The sequence below is a fragment of the Oncorhynchus gorbuscha genome, linkage group LG03 (genome assembly GCF_021184085.1).
Source record: "Oncorhynchus gorbuscha isolate QuinsamMale2020 ecotype Even-year linkage group LG03, OgorEven_v1.0, whole genome shotgun sequence".
NCBI lineage: Eukaryota > Metazoa > Chordata > Actinopteri > Salmoniformes > Salmonidae > Oncorhynchus > Oncorhynchus gorbuscha.
Genome location: NC_060175.1, coordinates 47,263,727 through 47,281,299, shown reverse-complemented (window position 1 = coordinate 47,281,299; position 17,573 = coordinate 47,263,727). Strand labels below are relative to the sequence as shown.

General features: G+C 45.1%; 1 protein-coding gene across 1 annotated transcript; it reads left to right on the top strand.

Annotated features, from left to right (window-relative positions):
- Nucleotides 1–9,264: 9,264 nt before the first annotated feature.
- Nucleotides 9,265–17,508, top strand: LOC124031455 (cytochrome b-c1 complex subunit 1, mitochondrial-like). The gene is made up of 12 exons (XM_046342693.1): nt 9,265–9,417; nt 10,320–10,460; nt 10,612–10,698; nt 10,837–10,966; nt 13,282–13,480; nt 13,635–13,714; nt 13,860–13,975; nt 14,462–14,766; nt 14,905–14,990; nt 15,348–15,436; nt 15,582–15,657; nt 16,992–17,508. The coding sequence occupies exons 1-12, from the start codon at nt 9,355–9,357 to the stop codon at nt 17,054–17,056; spliced, it is 1,437 nt and encodes a 478-aa protein (XP_046198649.1). The 5' UTR covers nt 9,265–9,354; the 3' UTR covers nt 17,057–17,508.
- The last annotated feature ends 65 nt before the right edge of the window (nt 17,509–17,573 follow it).

The window sequence follows — 17,573 nt, the reverse complement described above, 5'->3', positions numbered from 1 at the left end:
ATAGTGATCATAACATCAATTTCTGATTTTTTAAAAATCTACAGGAAACAATATTGCTACATAACAACATTGTAACAAGACAGCAACTCTGAGCAGAAGGCAACGCATCACAAATATCAGTTCTTCTTAGATTTCCGTAGATTAACCTCTCACGAGATAAGCAAAGTCGTGCAGTAAATGAAATGGAAAGGTAATGTCACCTGAATGAAATGTTGTCCAAAAAAACAAATGTATTTTGCTTTGAGCAAAACGTTTGCCTATGTAGCCTAGCCCTCACACTGTCTTCATATGTCTCATATTCGCTATTGTTACAGTATGGAAACAGTGGGCTAGGCTGGCTAAACTGATAGCAGGGAGAAATGGCATTGCACAGGTGCGACCCTGCAAGCTGGAGAACGCAACAGTGAAGTATGCCCGAAAATGTGCTTTCTGACAACTCGATTTTTCCCGTACTGAAATGTCAGTAGGCCTAAACATCAAGAAACCCCGTACGCAGAATAAAGTGAACGGAAAATTAAACCTATTCCCGGGAAGCATGTTTTGTGCAATCGGGCAATCATTCCGATTATTGTAGCGTCACAATCATTGAGTGAAGCTGGGGTCTTTAGAAGCGTGGGTGTCTTGTAAACGAACAGCAAAATCACGAATACAGACGTGGCAGTGTGAGAAGAGGTAGTTGATTTTTGTGTCTGTCTATCAATGACAGGTTCATTTTTGTCATTTAGGATTTTTGGTCAGTCCTCCTGCTGTGTTAATCTGTGAATGTCACAGATATAGGCTGTCCAGAACTCGGCCAGTGTTCCACTGTCTGAAGTAGTAGGTGCCAATAGTAGGTGTAACGTAACAGTGCCTGGTACAGGCTGTAAGAAACGTGATAGGTGTAGCCAAGCTGTCTCCACTCAGCAATTTGACCCACTTTATAGTCCACTGCATCTAGTAAAGACACGTTGCATGCACCAATCAACTGTCTCGCATTAGATGAACAGTGGATGTAAACATTTGAATGGATATGATATGTTTGTAATTATGCATGGGGTATTATAGTTTCCATAATTGAAACCTCACAATAACCTGTGAATTATTTGTACAGTTACTATGGCAAACTGATCAAGCCAAACAAAAGACTTAAAAGAAGAGTACAAGCTGGAGACAACATGATATAGGGAGTAGAGACCAGGGGCCCCTAAGTCAGTGTCTCTTTGGAGGCCCCCAAGCCCAAAAAGTGTGTCCATCCAGGGCAGAGGCAGGAGGGAGATCAGCACACTGATGGAAGCCCAACACCATGCATTGACAGTGGTGTGGGAAACCCTCTGTAATCATCTGCCTGTCAAAGATAAGGAACATACACACATTTCAACTAATAGGGGTTTCTGCTACAGTGCAGCATTTATTTTCCACTGAACTCAGCAGCAGATATAATATAAGCTATGGGTGTTCTGCACGGCCTACACTCTCAGTAGATTCAGCCTTTGTGTGTATACCGTATGTATGTATAAAGACAGTTGGATAAGTCATGAGGTCACACTTGAAAATGTCAGATGGTTGAATGTTTGATTACAGAGGTTAGGCATTAACTTTTAAAATCACATCAAAGTTTATTTGTCATGTGCACCGAATACAACAGGTGTAGACCTTACAGTGAAATGCTTACTTACAGGCTCTAACCAATAGTGCAAAACATGTGTTAGGTGAACAATAAATAAGTAAAGAAATAAAACAACAGTAAAAAGACAGGCTATATACAGTAGCGAGGCTACATACAGACACCGGTTAGTCAGGCTGATTGAGGTAGTATGTACATGTAGATATGGTTAAAGTAACTATGCATATATGATGAACAGAGAGTAGCAGTAGCGTAAAAGAGGGGTTGGCGGGACACAATGCAGATAGCCCGGTTAGCCAATGTGCGGTGGCACTGGTTGGTCAGCCCAATTGAGGTAGTATGTACATGAATGTATAGTTAAAGTGACTATACATATATGATAAACAGAGAGTAGCAGCAGCGTAAGAAGAGGGGTTGGGGGGAGGCACACAATGCAAATAGTCCGGGTAGCCATTTGATTACCTGTTCAGCAGTCTTGGCTTGGGGGTAAAAACTGTTGAGAAGCCTTTTTGCCCTAGACTTGGTACTCCAGTAGTAGTAGTAGAGAGATGGGGTGGCTTTGACAATTTTTAGGGCCTTCCTCTGACACCACCTGGTGTAGAGGTCCTGGATGGCAGGCAGGTTAGCCCCAGTGATGTACTGGGCCGTACGCACTACCCTTGCAGTCAGAGGCCGAGCAATTGCCGTACCAGGCAGTGATGCAACCGGTCAGGATGCTCTCGATGTTGCAGCTGTAGAGCTTTTTGAGAATCTCAGGACCCATGCCAAATCTTTTCAATCTCCTGAGGGGGAATAGGCTTAGTCGTGCCCTCTTCACAACTGTCTTGGTGTGTTTGGACCATTCTAGTTTTTTATTTATTTTATTTATTTCACCTGTATTTAACCAGGTAGGCAAGTTGAGAATAAGTTCTCATTTACAATTGAGACCTGGCCAAGATAAAGCAAAGCAGTTCGACACATACAACGACACAGAGTTACACATGGAGTAAAACAAACATACAGTCAATAATACAGTAGAAACAAGTCTATATACGATGTGAGCAAATGAGGTGAGATAAGGGAGGTAAAGGCAAAAAAAGGCCACGGTGGCAAAGTAAATACAATATAGCAAGTAAAACACTGGAATGGTAGATTTGCAGTGGAAGAATGTGCAAAGTAGAAATAAAAATAATGGGGTGCAAAGGAGCTAAATAAATAAATGCAGTAGGGAAAGAGGTAGTTGTTTGGGCTAAATTATAGGTGGGCTATGTACAGCTGCAGTAATCTGTGAGCTGCTCTGACAGCTAGTGCTTAAAGCTAGTGAGGGAGATAAGTGTTTCCAGAGAACTGGAAGGAGAGGCGGCCAAAGAAAGAATTGGTTTTGGGGGTGACCAGAGAGATATACCTGCTGGAGCACGTGCTACAGGTGGGTGATGTTGATGTGGACACCGAGAAACTTGAAGCTCTCAACCTGCTCCACTACAGCCCCGTCGATGAGAATGGGGGTGTGCTCGGTCATACTTTTCCTGTAGTCCACAATCATCTCCTTAGTCTTGTCTACGTTGAGGGAGAGGTTGTTTGATCTTTTGGTCCTGGGCTGAAGAGGTCAGGGGTTAGGTTTCATTTCCACTCCCAGGGGTTTGTGAACTTCATGACATTTATCTGCAGAGCACATTAGGCCTACATGGAGACGTGATGATGTTATATTCTTCCCTCAGAGTGTCTAGCAGCATGTCATGTTATTTACTTGTTAGTACTCTGCGAATTGTTCTGCGTCATTGTCACAGCAATGTGTTTTGTTTTGACTGAATACAGAACTTTGGTTAGAACACTGAATTGCTACATGTACCTCAAACCCCATGTAGACGGATGGAGTTGTTTTCCCTCCTCAGATTCAGACCCTCTAGGAGGGAAACCCCTGTAAACACCGGCAGAGCAGAGCCCTGTGCCAGCGACGCACTCCAATGCTGCTGAACCTCCCCACAGAGAAGGGCCAACAGCAAACACCATGCAGGCCTGCACGCAGAACCCTCAGACACTTAACACTCTGACTAGCCATTCATACTTAACACGGACTTGGCCTACAGTAACACTTAAACAGCTTGTAAAGTAAGTGGTTATTACAGCCACTGTATCTGACTGTGTGTTTATGTACATGTGTGTGTATCAGCGCCACCTGGTGAGGGAAGAGTGAGGCACAGCCTCAACCTGCCCAGCATCAACCCAGAGAGACTGCAGACAACCAAAGTACTGGTGGAGTACAGCTGGAGCTGTAAAGGTAAGATTCTAAAATAGCACAACCCTTCTGTCCATATACTGTATGTGATGCTTAAGGACATGTAGATAGACTGTCCCTCCCTCTCTCTCTCTCTATGAATTCAAGCTCTGGATAAGAGCGTCTGCTAAATGACTTAAATGTAATGTAATGTAATGGTATGGGAAACATATGTTAACATTGCCAAAGCAAGTGAAGTAGATAATAAAAATAAAAATGTACACTAAACATTACACTCACAGAAGTTCCAAAAGAATAAAGACATTTCAAATGTCATATGTCTATATACAGTGTTGTAACACCGTACGATCTGTTTAGACAGCCCAGAGAGACAGACCCAGACGACAATAAAGGGAAAGGGGATACCTAGTCAGTTGCACAACTGAATGCATTCAACCAAAATGTGTCTTTTAACCCATCTGAATCGGAGAGGTGCAAGGGGCTGCCTTGATTGACGTCATCGGTGCCCAGGGAGCAGTTGTTGTTGGGGGTTAACTGCCTTGCTCAAGGGTGTGTGTGTGTGTGTGGCTTCTATTGTCATATGATCAATTCTTGTAGCACAAAGTTTTTGTGGATTTTCTCCACTCATCTTTTTGACAGTCGGACTAAACGACTGCTCATCTTTTTAATGAGGACGAAACGTCATATTTCTATTGGATGACACATAGTGTTATGCAGGTGAATGAGGACCCAAAAGCGACTTGGCGAAAACAGAGTCTTTAATCCAGTTTAAGGAAATAGCAATACTCCTAGACAAATCGGAGCGGTAAATAAAGCATAAGAAACAATTTCACTCGTAATCACGAGAACTGACTGGAGACTTGATAATGAACTGCAGGTTGCCTCGGGAAGGCACTTGACCGTAGCAGACTCAGACACCTGCTCACCACGCAGCATCTGAGGGAAACACGACACGACAGGGCGATACAAAGACACAGCACGGTGAACAGTATACAAGGATCCGACAGGACAGAAACGGAAAACAAGGGGAGAAATAGGGACTCTAATCAGGGGAAAAGATAAGGAACAGGTGTGGGAAGACTAAATGATTGATTAGGGGAATAGGAACAGCTGGGAGCAGGAACGGAACGATAGAGAGAAGAGAGAGAGAGAGGGAGAGAGAAAAAGGGGAACGAACCTAAAAAGACCAGCAGGGGGAAAACGAACAGAAGGAAAAGCAAAATGACAAGACAATATAAGACAAAACATGACACATAGAGAGATAATCGACAACCGCTCATTACAAAAGGAGCAGATGACCAATCACTATGCCAAAGCAGGCACCTTCACCGCCAAGGTTGCGTGACTTTCACAGGGGAGACCCTGAAAATAATAAACTCTTTACCTTTTCACTGTGATCATTTGGTTTGATGCTGCAGACCCTGATGCGTTATATCCATGCTGCTACAGGCTGGGGGCAGAGGATCAGAAACATGAGTTTAGCGGTCAGAATCCTCACCGCTCTCTATCCCAAACCCTCTTTCTCTGATCTTCCTATTTCCCCCCTCTAACGGAATGCGTCACTTCATGAGTCTTGGTGGGATTTACAGCACTGCCTTTTAATCCCTTTAGTTTTCCATACTTTTCTCCTACCCCAATTTATCTGACTATACCCATCTGTTCATATTCCTCTTACCTCCCACCTTTCATTTTAGGAATCTCTAACTCCAGGGAGGGCAGGTAGCATAGTGGTTAGAGCTTTGGGCCAGTAACCGAATCCATAACCGAATCCCGAGCTGACAAGGTAAAAATCTGTCGTTCTGCTCCTGTACAAGGCAGTTAACCCACTGTTTTATAATTAACCCATAGTTTTATAATTGACTAAAACAAGCACACAAGAAAATTGCGTTTGGAAAAAGGTCAAGATTTTGCTGTGGGCCAATATAGTAACAAATATAACCACGGGTTGTTTTCCCCCAAGGAGGGCAGGGCCGCGACATTCTATTTTAGGGAGAGTTTGTTTTGCATGGCCCGGGGTACAAACTCCGGCTACCTGGGGCAACGGGTCATGTAAAACGAACTCGCCCATTCTGACTGGGATTGTGGCTGCTATTTTCGGACCATTCTGGAACTTTGAAGGTTTGACATCTCTCCTCTAGCAATTTAATAGGATCTCTGTTGATGTCACTTAGTTACATCAGTATTTGTTATTATTGGCAGTGAAGAGTGAAAAGGTAGATAGCTAAACATATTTTATTCCATAGGTCGATGCCTGGCTGATAGAGATCAATGCCAGCCCCACCAGTGACAACACGCCTGTGTGCTGCTGTGCAGGGGGACACTCCCTGGGTGGACCTGGAGCTCTGGCTGGACCGAGGGGTACACACTGGGGGCTTTCAGCTGATATACAAACAGGTGCGATGTGTGCCTTTTATTGAGGAAAGGGTAGTTTTAATGCATTTATTAATGTCATTTGTATTTGCAATGTTTATTCTATTACGAACACCTTAATACATACTTTTAAATTATATTATGTAAGCTAGAAGTTTACATTTGATTTTATGTTATATCTTACTGTCCCCACTACAACAAAAAATACTTAAATACATGTAATTGTGTCTTTAAAATATTTAATTGAAATACTGTAGAATTCCATTCATTCCTATGGGGGACAGTTTTTCTGGGTAGAGCCAATATGGCCGACCAGTGGCTTCAAAGCCTCTCAGAAAGTCAGAGTTCTAGAAAGATGCTAGTTTACAACTTGAAATTCCGAGTTGATGACTGTTCAAAACGATTTTTCAAATAACAGTAGTAAGGCTCCTGAGTGGTGCAGTGGTCTAAGACACTGCATCTCAGTGCAAGAGGAGTCACTACAGTACCTGGTTCAAATCCAGGCTGCATCACATCCAGCCATGATTGGGAGTCCCATGGGGCGTCACACAATTGGCCCAGAGTCATTTGGGTTTGGCCGGTGTAGGCCGTCATTGACAATAAGAGTAGGTTCTTAACTGACTTGCCAAGTTAAATAAAGGTTAAATAAATACATTTGGACCATGATAGTTTGTTGGTGATGTAGACACCAAGGAACTTGAAGCTCTCAACCTGCTCCCCTGCAGCCCCGTCAATGAGAATGGGGGTGTGCTTACGCGTTCTCTTCCTGTAGCCCATGATGGCCCAAGTGTTGAGGATCAGCATGGCAGATGTGTTGTTACCTATCCTTACCACCTGGGGGCGGGCCGTCAGTAAGTCCAGGATCCATTTGCAAAGGGAGGTGTTTAGTCCCAGAGTCCTTAGCTTAGTGATGAACTTTGAGGGCACTATGGTGTTGTACGCTGAGCTGTAGTCAATGAATAGCATTCTCACGTAGGTGTTCCTTTTGTCCAGGTGGGAAAGGGCAGTGTGGAGTGCAAGTGATTGCGTGATCTGTTGGGGTTGTATGAAAATTGGAGTGGGTCTAGTGTTTCTGGGATAATGGTATTGATGTGAGCCAGCCTTTCAAAACACTTCATGGCTACAGACGTGAGTGCTACAGGTCAGTTGTCATGTAGGCAGGTTACCTTGGCATTCTTGGGCACTGGGACTATGATGGTCTGCTTGAAACATGGTAGTATCACAGACTCGGTCAGGGACAGGTTGAAAATGTCAGTGAAGATACTTGCCAGTTGGTCAGCGCATGCTTGGAGTACATGTCCTGGTAATCTGTCTGGCCCTGCGGCCTTGTGAATGTTGACCTGTTTATGTTGACCTTACTCACATCGGCTACGGAGAGCGTGATCACACAGTCGTCCAGAACAGCTGGTGCTCTCATGCATGCATTCAGGGTTGCTTTCCTCAAAGCGAGCATAAAAGGCATTTAGCCCATCTGGTAGGCTCGCGTCACTGGGCAGCTAGCTCGTGTCTGTCCTTCCCTTTGTAGTACGTAATAGTTTGCAAGCCTTGCCACATCTGACGAGCGTCAGAGCTGGTGTAGTATGATTCAATCTTAGTCCTGTATTGACGCTTTGCCTGTTTGATGGTTCGATGGAGGGCATAGCGGGATTTGTTATAAGCGTCTGGGCTAGAGCCCCACTCCTTGAAAGCGGTACCTCTAGCCTTTAGGTCGGTGCTGATGTTGCCAGAACATATCCCAGAACATATTCCAGTCTGTGCTAGCAAAACAGTCCTGTAGTTTAGCATCTGCGTCATCTGACCACTTCCGTGACAAGCGAGTCACTGGTACTACCTGCTTTAGTTTTTGCTTGTAAGCAGGAAGCAGGAGGATATAATTATGGTCAGATTTGCCATTTGGAGGGTGAGGGACAGCTTTGTACGCATCCCTATGTGTGGAGTAAAGGTGGTCTAGTTTTTTTCCCTCTGGTTGCACATATAACATTCTGGTAGCACTTAAATCCATTTTTACCTAAGTTTTCCTGAATTAAAGACTGGGAACCAATACATCTCACTCGGAGGCTGTGTGTGTGGGTGTTTGAGTGAGAAAGACAGAGGAGGCAACCAGTAAAAGCACAACTCCAATCATTATCGACACATTGTGCCGACACCAAAGATCCATTCCAGACTCTGATGTCAGGAGGACTTTGAGAGTTCGGTGTTAGCCAGACTACCTCTGCCCTGAATAAGAGGTTATACAGATGTTCTCTCTTGCTCTCTGTCTATAGGCAATAGGGAGGTGCCTCAGTATGTGGGGGTCAACCTCCTTGTTGAGGGCTCTCAGATCAAATGACCCGCCGTCATCCTAAAAAAACATCCAATTCCCCGGAGCCTCAAACCAGACGGCATCACCAAAGGAAGGACAACGAGGCTGTGGCAGAGAAACCCAAGCCGGCCTCTTCTAAGAGGTGGCTGAAGGCTGTGGTACGACACCTCACCTTTGTCATCAGAGTCCAGCCCCTACTGTCTCCTGAGAGGCTCCTGGCCGGAGAGTCCTGGAGTTTGCAGCGCCTGAGCCTTGTCAACTCCCTCCAACTGTCACCCAGTCCCATAACATGGACTGCTGATGGAGACCCCAGGTTATAAAGGACCCAGGTTTATAAGCCCCCTGCTGTCCCTGATAGTTACAAAAGCCATTTCCTTCCTCTGGAGGCCATCAACCTTCAAGACCCAGACAAGGAGCCCCTTGCCCTGTTTGTGCCCACTCCTCTGGTACCCTATGCTGGGATCAGGTTCCAGAACATCTCCAGGCACCAGAACCTCACCCATAGGGTGATCAGGACCATATGTGCATGGAGGGGAACTTACAAGAGCTCCTGACAGAGGGGGTATTGGACTACTGTTGCCTAATGTTTTAAGCAGTTTTTTGCAACCAGCCATTGTAGGCCTACCTCGTTATAATAAAGTCAGTATCGAATCAACTTAGCTAGATTGTTTATTATACAGAAATGCTACTGTCATTTAGATAAAAGTGTATGCTGCTACAGTGTAGTGTATGTAGCCTTTGTCCGACTTGTTGGCGCTGCTGCCTGCGTGAACCGCTGACGTCACAGTTCTATACAAGGACTTCGCGGGCGTCCAGGTTGTGGAACGTGCGCGCAGCTGATCTTTCTTTATTTGTCAGGAAAAGATGGCAGCGTCCGTGTGCCGAGTCGGGAGCACAGTGGGTCGAGCCCTAGCCAAAGCACGTAGCGTAAGTATTCAGGAACATCTTGGCATTTGAAGGGTCTGAAAAGGAAAATAAAGTTGTTGGTTGGTATCTGCATTTCTTTCACCACAGCGAAAAAAAAGTAAGCCCGTGGCTGTATACAGACAAAGTGATAGCTAGCCGGTAAGCATTATATTGGAGTTAGCGCAAGGTCAACTGGCAGGAAAGGCGCAACACATCACTGTAGATTACGTAATATGAGTGGAAATGTTGACATCATGTTAGTTAACCTATACCTGGGTTTATTCGATTTTAAGAAATAACCCAAGGTCATTGTCCTTAACGTTAGCTATTCGGCCAATTGTTAACCAGTTAGCTAGCAGATGTTGGTTACCTCTTGTCCTGCTAAATGATGACAGTATACTTTAGTAGTCGACCAGTTGCTTTGCTGACTAGTAATTACATTCCACTGGCCATATGTTAAGTTGAACTCGCTAGAAAGTCATTATATAATCTTAGCTAACTATGAAGTTTAGTTTGACTTCAAACTGTAGTGGGCTGCTATGCTAGCTAACCGGTGAAGTGTTTTCTTGACGGACCCTCACTGAAGATAAAAAAAAATAGCCCCTCACTGTTACCCCCAACGTATTAGCTAGCAAGGTCGACAGGCTTTACGTGTAAATTGGTAGCTATCACTTATTGTGGGATCAAGTCAGCAGATCACCCCACAAGCACTTGCTCTTGTCCATTTAACCTTTTTTATTGGCCATGATGACATTGAGTTGGTAAAAAATATATTTTGCTGTCTCTTCATCCCATTACTACAAATTATTTCAGCAATTTCATACATGTAATCCGTACACCAGCTGTAGTCTTTATCAACACAACCAAATTAATTTACTATTTGCTGAATAATCTATTCACAGCTGACTATTCTCTCCCTCTAGCCCATCCTGCTGTCTCTACGGCGTGGCCAGGCGACGGTGACCTACGCCCAGAGCCTTCTAGGAGCTCCGGAGACCCGTCTCACTGCCCTGGACAATGGCCTGAGGATCGCATCCGAGGAGACTGGACACGGCACATGCACTGTAAGGACCTCTGCTGTGTCATTGATTATACAATCTAAGTACTGATCATAATGGTTTTGGGAAACATTGCGTAATACAATCACATTTCAGATGAACCTGACTGTATTTGTTTGCGCAGCACGGTATAAGTTCCACCTGTGCTCTCTCTCAGGTTGGGTTGTGGATCAGCTGTGGAAGTCGCTACGAGACTGAGAAGAACAATGGAGCTGGGTTCTTCCTGGAGCATATGGCTTTCAAGGTACATAACAGCTGTGACATCTGTGCAATCTACCTTGAGTCTCAAGAGATTTCACACTTAACTACTGCACCAGACTGTCCCAAAAGCATTTGACACTTTTTTTGTTCTCCCCCTTTTCCCTTTGTTTCTTTTCCCCAGGGGACAAAGAAGCACCCCCAGATGGCCCTGGAGCATCAGGTGGAGTCCATGGGTGCTCACCTGAGTGCATACACTTCCCGGGAGCACACTGCTTACTACATGAAGACCCTGGCCAAGGACCTGCCCAAAGGTGAGCCAACCAGACACCTGCAGACACAATGAGATAGGAATAAGGAATGGAGACTGTTTATAAGATGTGATAATTCAGTGGTGTGTATGTGGGGTTCTTTATAAGCCCCTCGTCATAGAGATTGAGCGAGTGTGTTTGTGTATATACAGTGCATTCGGAAGGTATTCAGACCCCATTACCTTTTACACATTTTGTTACATTACAGTCTAATTCTAAAACGGATCATTGTTTTTTTCCCCTCATCAGATCTACACACAATAACCCATGATGACAAAGCAAAAACATTTTTTTTTTGACAAACATTTACATAAGTATTCAGACCCTTTACTCAGTACATTGTTGAAGCACCTTTGGCAGCGATCCTCTCAAGCTCTTGTCCGTTTGGATGGGAAGCGTCACGGCAGCTATTTTCAGGTCTCTCCAGAGATGTTCGATCGTGTTCAAGTCCGAGCTCTGTCTGGGCCTCTTAAGGACATTCAGAGACTTGTCCTGAAGCCACTCCTGCGTTGTATTGACTGTGTGCTTAGTGTCGTTGTCCTTTTGGAAGGTGAACCTTTGCCCCAGTCTGAATTCCTGAGTGCTCTGGAACAGGTTTTCATCAAGGATCTCTCTGTACTTTGCTCTGTTCATCTTTACCTCGACCCTGACTAGTCTCCTAGTCCCTGCTGCTGAAAAACATCCCACAGCAAAATGCTGCTACCACCACCATGCTTCACCGTAGGGATGGTGCCAGGTTTCCTCCAGAGGTGACGCTTGGCATTCAGGCCAAAGAGTTCAATCTTGGTTTCATCAGACCAGAGGATCTTGTTTCTTATGGTCTGAGAGTCCTTTAAGTGCCTTTTGGCAAACCCCAAGCCGACTGTCATGCCTTCTTTCTGAGGAGTGGCTTCCGCCTGGCTACTACCATAAAGGCTAGATCGACAACATCTCTGCAGCACTCCACCAATCTGGAAGGTTCTCCCATCTCCACAGAGGATCTCTGGAGTTCTGTCAGTGACCATTGGGTTCTTGGTCACCTCCTTTACCAAGACCCTTCTTGTATTCTTGGGGACCTTGAACGCTGCAGAAAAGTTTTTGTACCCTTTCCCAGATCTGTGCCTCGACACAATCCTGTCTCGGCGCTCTACAGACAATTCCTTTGACCTCATGGCTTGGTTTTTGCTCTGACATGCACTGTCAACTGTGGGGCCAATCAATTGAATTTACAACAGGTGGACTCCAATCAAGTTGTAGAAACATCAAGGATGATCAATGGAAACATGATGCACCTGAGCTCATTTTCGAGTCTCATAACAAAGGGTCTGAATACTTTTTGAAAAACCTGTTCTTGATTGGTCATTATTGGGTATTGTGTGTAGATTTAGGTAAATATGTAATTTTATAAATTTAAGAATAAGAATAATGTAACAAATGTGGAAAACATGAAGGGGTCTGGATACTTTCAGACTCCACTGTAGTTGTTAAGTCGCTCTGGATAAGAGCGTCTGCTAAATGACTTAAATGTAAAATGTAAATGTTAAGCACCTGTTGCCTTTTGGTCAATTATACTGAACAAAAATAAACGCAACAATTTTACTTAGTTACAGTTCGTAAGGAAATCAGTAAATTGAAATGAAAGAATTAGGCCCTCATCTATGGATTTCACATGACTGTGCAGGGGCCATTTGAGGGCATAGGCCTACCCACTTAGCAGCCAGGCCCAGCCAATCAGAATGAGTTTCTCCACAAACGGGCTTTATTAAACTAATACTCATCACCCCTCACACTCCCCTCAGACGATCCCGCAGGTGATGCAGCTGGATGTGGCGGTCCTGGCCTGTGGTTGTGAGGCCGGTTGGACTCCCTGCCAAGTTCTCTACTTTGTAGGCAGTTTATGGTAGTGAAATTAACATTCAATTCTCTGGCAACAGCTCTAGTTGACATTCCTGTAGTCAGCATGCCAGTTGCACCCTCCCTCAACTTGAGACACCTATGGCATTGTGTTGTGACATCTGCACATTTTAGAGTGACCTTTTATTGTCCCCAGTACAAGGTGCACCGGTGTAATGATCACACTGTTTGATATGCCACACCTGCCAGGTGGATGGGTTACATTGGCAAAGGAGAAATGCTCACTAATAGGGATGTAAACAAATTTGTGCGTATAGAACATTTCTGAGATCTATTATTTCAGCTTATGAAACATGGGACCAACACTTTACATGTTTATTTTTGTTCAGTATAGTTTACTGTGCATGTCCTCTAGTTATTGTCGTGGCTATTTGTGTATATGTGTGTGTGTGTGTGTGTGTACTGAATCAGTACTCTATTCCCAGCGGTGGCGCTGTTATCCGAGGTGCTGCAGAGCAATGTCCTGAGTGAGGCTGACATTGAGCAGCAGAGGAGTGTAGTACTGAAAGAGCTGGAGGAGGTGGAGGGCAGTCTGCAGGACGTGTGTCTGGACCTGCTGCACGCTACAGCTTTCCAGGGCACCCCCTTAGGACACAGTGTTCTGGGGCCATCCCAAAACGCCAGGTACACACACCCTGAGCCTACCAGGGAATCTTATTGAGTCAGAGCATGCTAGGGCCAAGCCAAAACACTAGGGAAAGTCCCACATACCCGTTACAGCATCCTGTTACACTTCACAGCACTCCCGAGTTAGTTTAGATCTGTCTCTTCCCTTCAGGACTTTGAGTCGACAGGATCTGGTAGATTTCATCAGCAGCCACTACAAGGCCCCCCGCATGGTGCTGGCAGCTGCTGGAGGTATGTCTCCCATACATTACCACTGCCATGTTAAGGCTGTGTAGAGACGTATAATATGCAAATACAAACCGGCCCTGATTGTTTTGTGTGTGTGTGTGTAATGTCGTCCTTGTCTGTAACGGCACACTGCCTGATTCCTGTGTAGGTGTGTCTCACGAGGAGCTGGTTGGGTTGGCCAAGCAGCACTTCAGTGGCGTTTCCTTTGAGTACGAGGATGATGCTGTGCCTGTTCTGTCCCCCTGCCGCTTCTCTGGCAGCGAGGTGAGGAACGCTCCTGTCTCTCTGTGTCTGAATTTACAGATGTCTGAACAAGGGTGCAGGTATCCCATCAGGTTTTATTCTTTGTCACTTTTACCCCCTTTTTCGTGATTACAATCTTGTCTCATTGCTGGAACTCTCCAAATGGGCTCGAGAGAGGCGAATGTTGAGTCATGTGTCCTGTAATACGACCCACCAAACTGTGCTTCTTGACACTAGTTCCCTTAACCCAGAAGCGTCAATGTGACCGAGGAAACACCGTTTAGCTGATGATCGAAGTCGACTAGAGCGTGATGAGCCAAGTAAAGCCCCCTCCTAACCCGGACGACGCTGGGACAATTGTTGGATTCCCGGTAACGGGATGGAACCCCAGGCTGTAGTGATGCAGTGCCTTAGACCGCTGCGCCACTCAGGAGGCCCGGAGCTTTTCTTCTTTGTTCTATTTAGATTGTTCATATTGTTAACCTTGTGTTGTCTCCCTCTTTGTAGATCCGCATGCGTGATGACGATATGCCCCTGGCACACATTGCCATCGCTGTGGAGGGTGCCAGTGCCGCCAGCCCAGACATTGTGCCTCTCATGGTGGCCAACTCCATCATTGGCAGCTATGACATTACTTTTGGTGGTGGAAAGCACCTGAGTAGCCGCCTGGCTCGTCTAGCCTCAGAGGAGAGTCTGTGCCACAGCTTCCAGGCCTTCCACTCCTCTTACAGCGACACTGGTCTGCTGGGCATCTACTTTGTCACCGACAAACACCACATCGACGACATGATGCACTGGTCACAGAACGCCTGGTTAGTTGGGATTTACAATGCGTACACTCAAGCGCTACACATGGATGCAGTCCTGGTCAAACACTTGTCCTCAGCCTATGTTCTTCTACCTCTTCAATTTGATGGTATTGACCCGCCTTTTTCTTTCTCTCCCTGAAGGATGAACTTGTGCACCACAGTGACAGAGAGTGACATTGCCAGGGCCAAGAATGCCCTCAAGGCCAGCCTGGTGGGACAGCTCAACGGTAAGATCTTTACCTCATGTAGCCAATAAGAAACTTCAATGGCCATTTCAGAAATGTTTTCATTTCCAGCACCACCTCAACATCAACATGTTTAAAAATGGCGCGTTTGTTTTATATTGAAAGAGGAAGATGTGTGTTTCCAAAGACATCGGTATGCATCATGTGATTTTAACCAATTGTGAGTAGGTGATGCCTAATAATTGGTTGATTTCATTGGAAACACTCATCTTCCTCTTACTACAAAATATAGAAATGTGCTGGTTTTTTCCCATGTTAATGTTGGGGTGGTACTGGAGATGACATGGTGCACTAGTACTCCTTGGTGCCCACTAACACTGCCTTACTGCTCTCCTGTAGGAACGACACCGATATGTGATGACATCGGCAGACATGTCCTGAACTACGGCCGCCGTATCCCTCTTGCAGAGTGGGACGCCCGCATCAACGTGAGTACAACCCCCTTCTCTGCACCACACATACGGCTGTTACACCCTCCTACCACCTAGAGGGTGCTATTTCTGCACCTCATTTTTACCCCCACTGCGCTCACCCATATTCTTCCTACCACCTCTGTCCCTGTCTCCCCCTCAGGCTGTGACGCCCAAGATGGTGCGTGACATCTGCTCCAAATACATCTATGACAAGTGTCCTGCCGTTTCTGCTGTTGGTAAGTTACCACTAGGGATGTTGACTTAAATCCGAAAATACATTTGACTGGTCATGCTTATCGGTCTCTAGGTTTAAAAAAATAAATACCTTATCACATGCGCACAGCATACAGAGCCTAGTTTGAGAAACGGAATAGCCTATCAACTGTCAGACTGCACAAGAGCAGCTCCTCAAAAAGCCGGTACCGGAGTGAAATGTGCTTTCGTAAGCCCAGTCATTGCGCAACAAATAACTATTCTAAATCCAATCGAGTGTAACTGTTGATGGCCGTGATTTTAGAGCTACTTTATTTCTCCATCTCAACACATAAAGCGCACCTCCCATTCACGTGTGTAGACCATAGTCAACAGGAGGCTATCAGCGTGTCACACGCCACTTTGCAATGTGACCTTGAGGCAGTAGAATTGTTTGAAACCTGAACGTTTTACTTTAGTTCATAGAGGCAATTCTTAACTTGCTTCAAAGTAGCCTTGCCAAAATCCAGCCATAGAAAAGTGGAGGCAATTCTTTTATAAAGACTTCCTCTTGACATTAACCAGCAATTCTCTCCTGTTCTATTGGTTTTCATATCAACTTATTTTTGTTGTCCAGAAGCACAATCCTAGTCAGCCTAGTTGTTGCTATAAGAATCCCTCTGTTTCTGAGATTTCTAATATGGAATTGCTCACATTAGGTTTAATTTTTATTTAACCTTCATTTTAACTAGGAAGTCAGTTAAGATCAAATTCTTATTTTATAATGACGGCCTACCCCGGCCAAACCTGCCCCTAACCCGGATGACGCCGGGCCAATTGTGTGCCGCCCTATCGGACTCCTGATCACGGCCGGTTGTGATGCAGAGCCCGGGATCGAATCGGGGCCTGTAGTGATGTCTGCTAACACTGAGATGCAGTGCCTTAGACCGTTGCACTACTCGGGAGCCTTGGGTGCGCTGTTCAGAACAGTGTTGGCCCACTATTGCATTTTGGCGAATGTTAAATTGTCTGCTTCATTACAGGAGGTGGATGTTAAATAATAGGCTCTAGTCTTTTGACTAAGACAATAGGCTTGTTATTGTTGCATGTTTCCATTAAGCTCTTAATGAAAAATGTCAGTTCCTTGTATGCATGCATAGTTTGTTGGTCACAATTTTTCATTGGGAAAAAATTCAGTTTCTTGACCGGTTAATGATGGTTGGTAATTCGGTAGTGAAATTTACAAAAAATTGCATCCCTAGTTACCACACATCCGTATTCCTTCCAAGCAGCCTTTGTACCTTTATCCTCTTGTCTAGGACAGAGTCTGGAAGTCCGGACTCTATCCTTCTCTCATCTGTTTCTCTCTGTTGTACAGGCCCCATTGAGCAGCTGCCTGACTACAACAGGATGCGCAGTGCCATGTACTGGCTCCGCTTCTAAGATCCCCCATAGTGTTGCTATGCTCCTCCACTCCCATACTCCTCCCATCACTGCAAGAGTAAAGAACCGAGGACTGCCTCAGCTCATTAGCACAGACCGGTATGGACTCCAGGCCTTCTCTCCATCTCTCCTCTCACTAAGTCAGTTCTAATTGGTTATGAGGGAGAGAACCATGGTGTTGAGGGTGTGCATAAGTTGTGTTCCATTTCCTTGTATTTGTCACGGATGATCTTGGAAGATTGTAATACAGAAGATTGTTATTATCACTGAGCCTTTTCAGGCACCTGGTACTGTTCTGGGGACACCTGAACACATCCAGAGATGCATATACTTTACAATCATAGCACTGTACAACCAGTTGTAGAGAAGTATTTATGAATTGAGGCAATGTTTTGTTTCTGTCCTATTGTACATAAACTCATTCTGACATTCAAGTAAAACATTGTAAAACATGTTCGTGAGTCATTGTCCCACACATAATTAGATTAGTAAGAATTAACATGTTATGCTCTATCCT

Coding starts and splice junctions, on each gene's coding strand:
- LOC124031455 (XM_046342693.1), top strand. CDS start 9,355: ATGGCAGCGTCCGTGTGCCGAGTCGGGAGCACAGTGGGTCGAGCCCTA. Junction 10,699..10,836: donor TGGAGCATATGGCTTTCAAG/GTACATAACAGC, acceptor TCTTTTCCCCAG/GGGACAAAGAAGCACCCCCA. Junction 13,481..13,634: donor GGGCCATCCCAAAACGCCAG/GTACACACACCC, acceptor TCTTCCCTTCAG/GACTTTGAGTCGACAGGATC.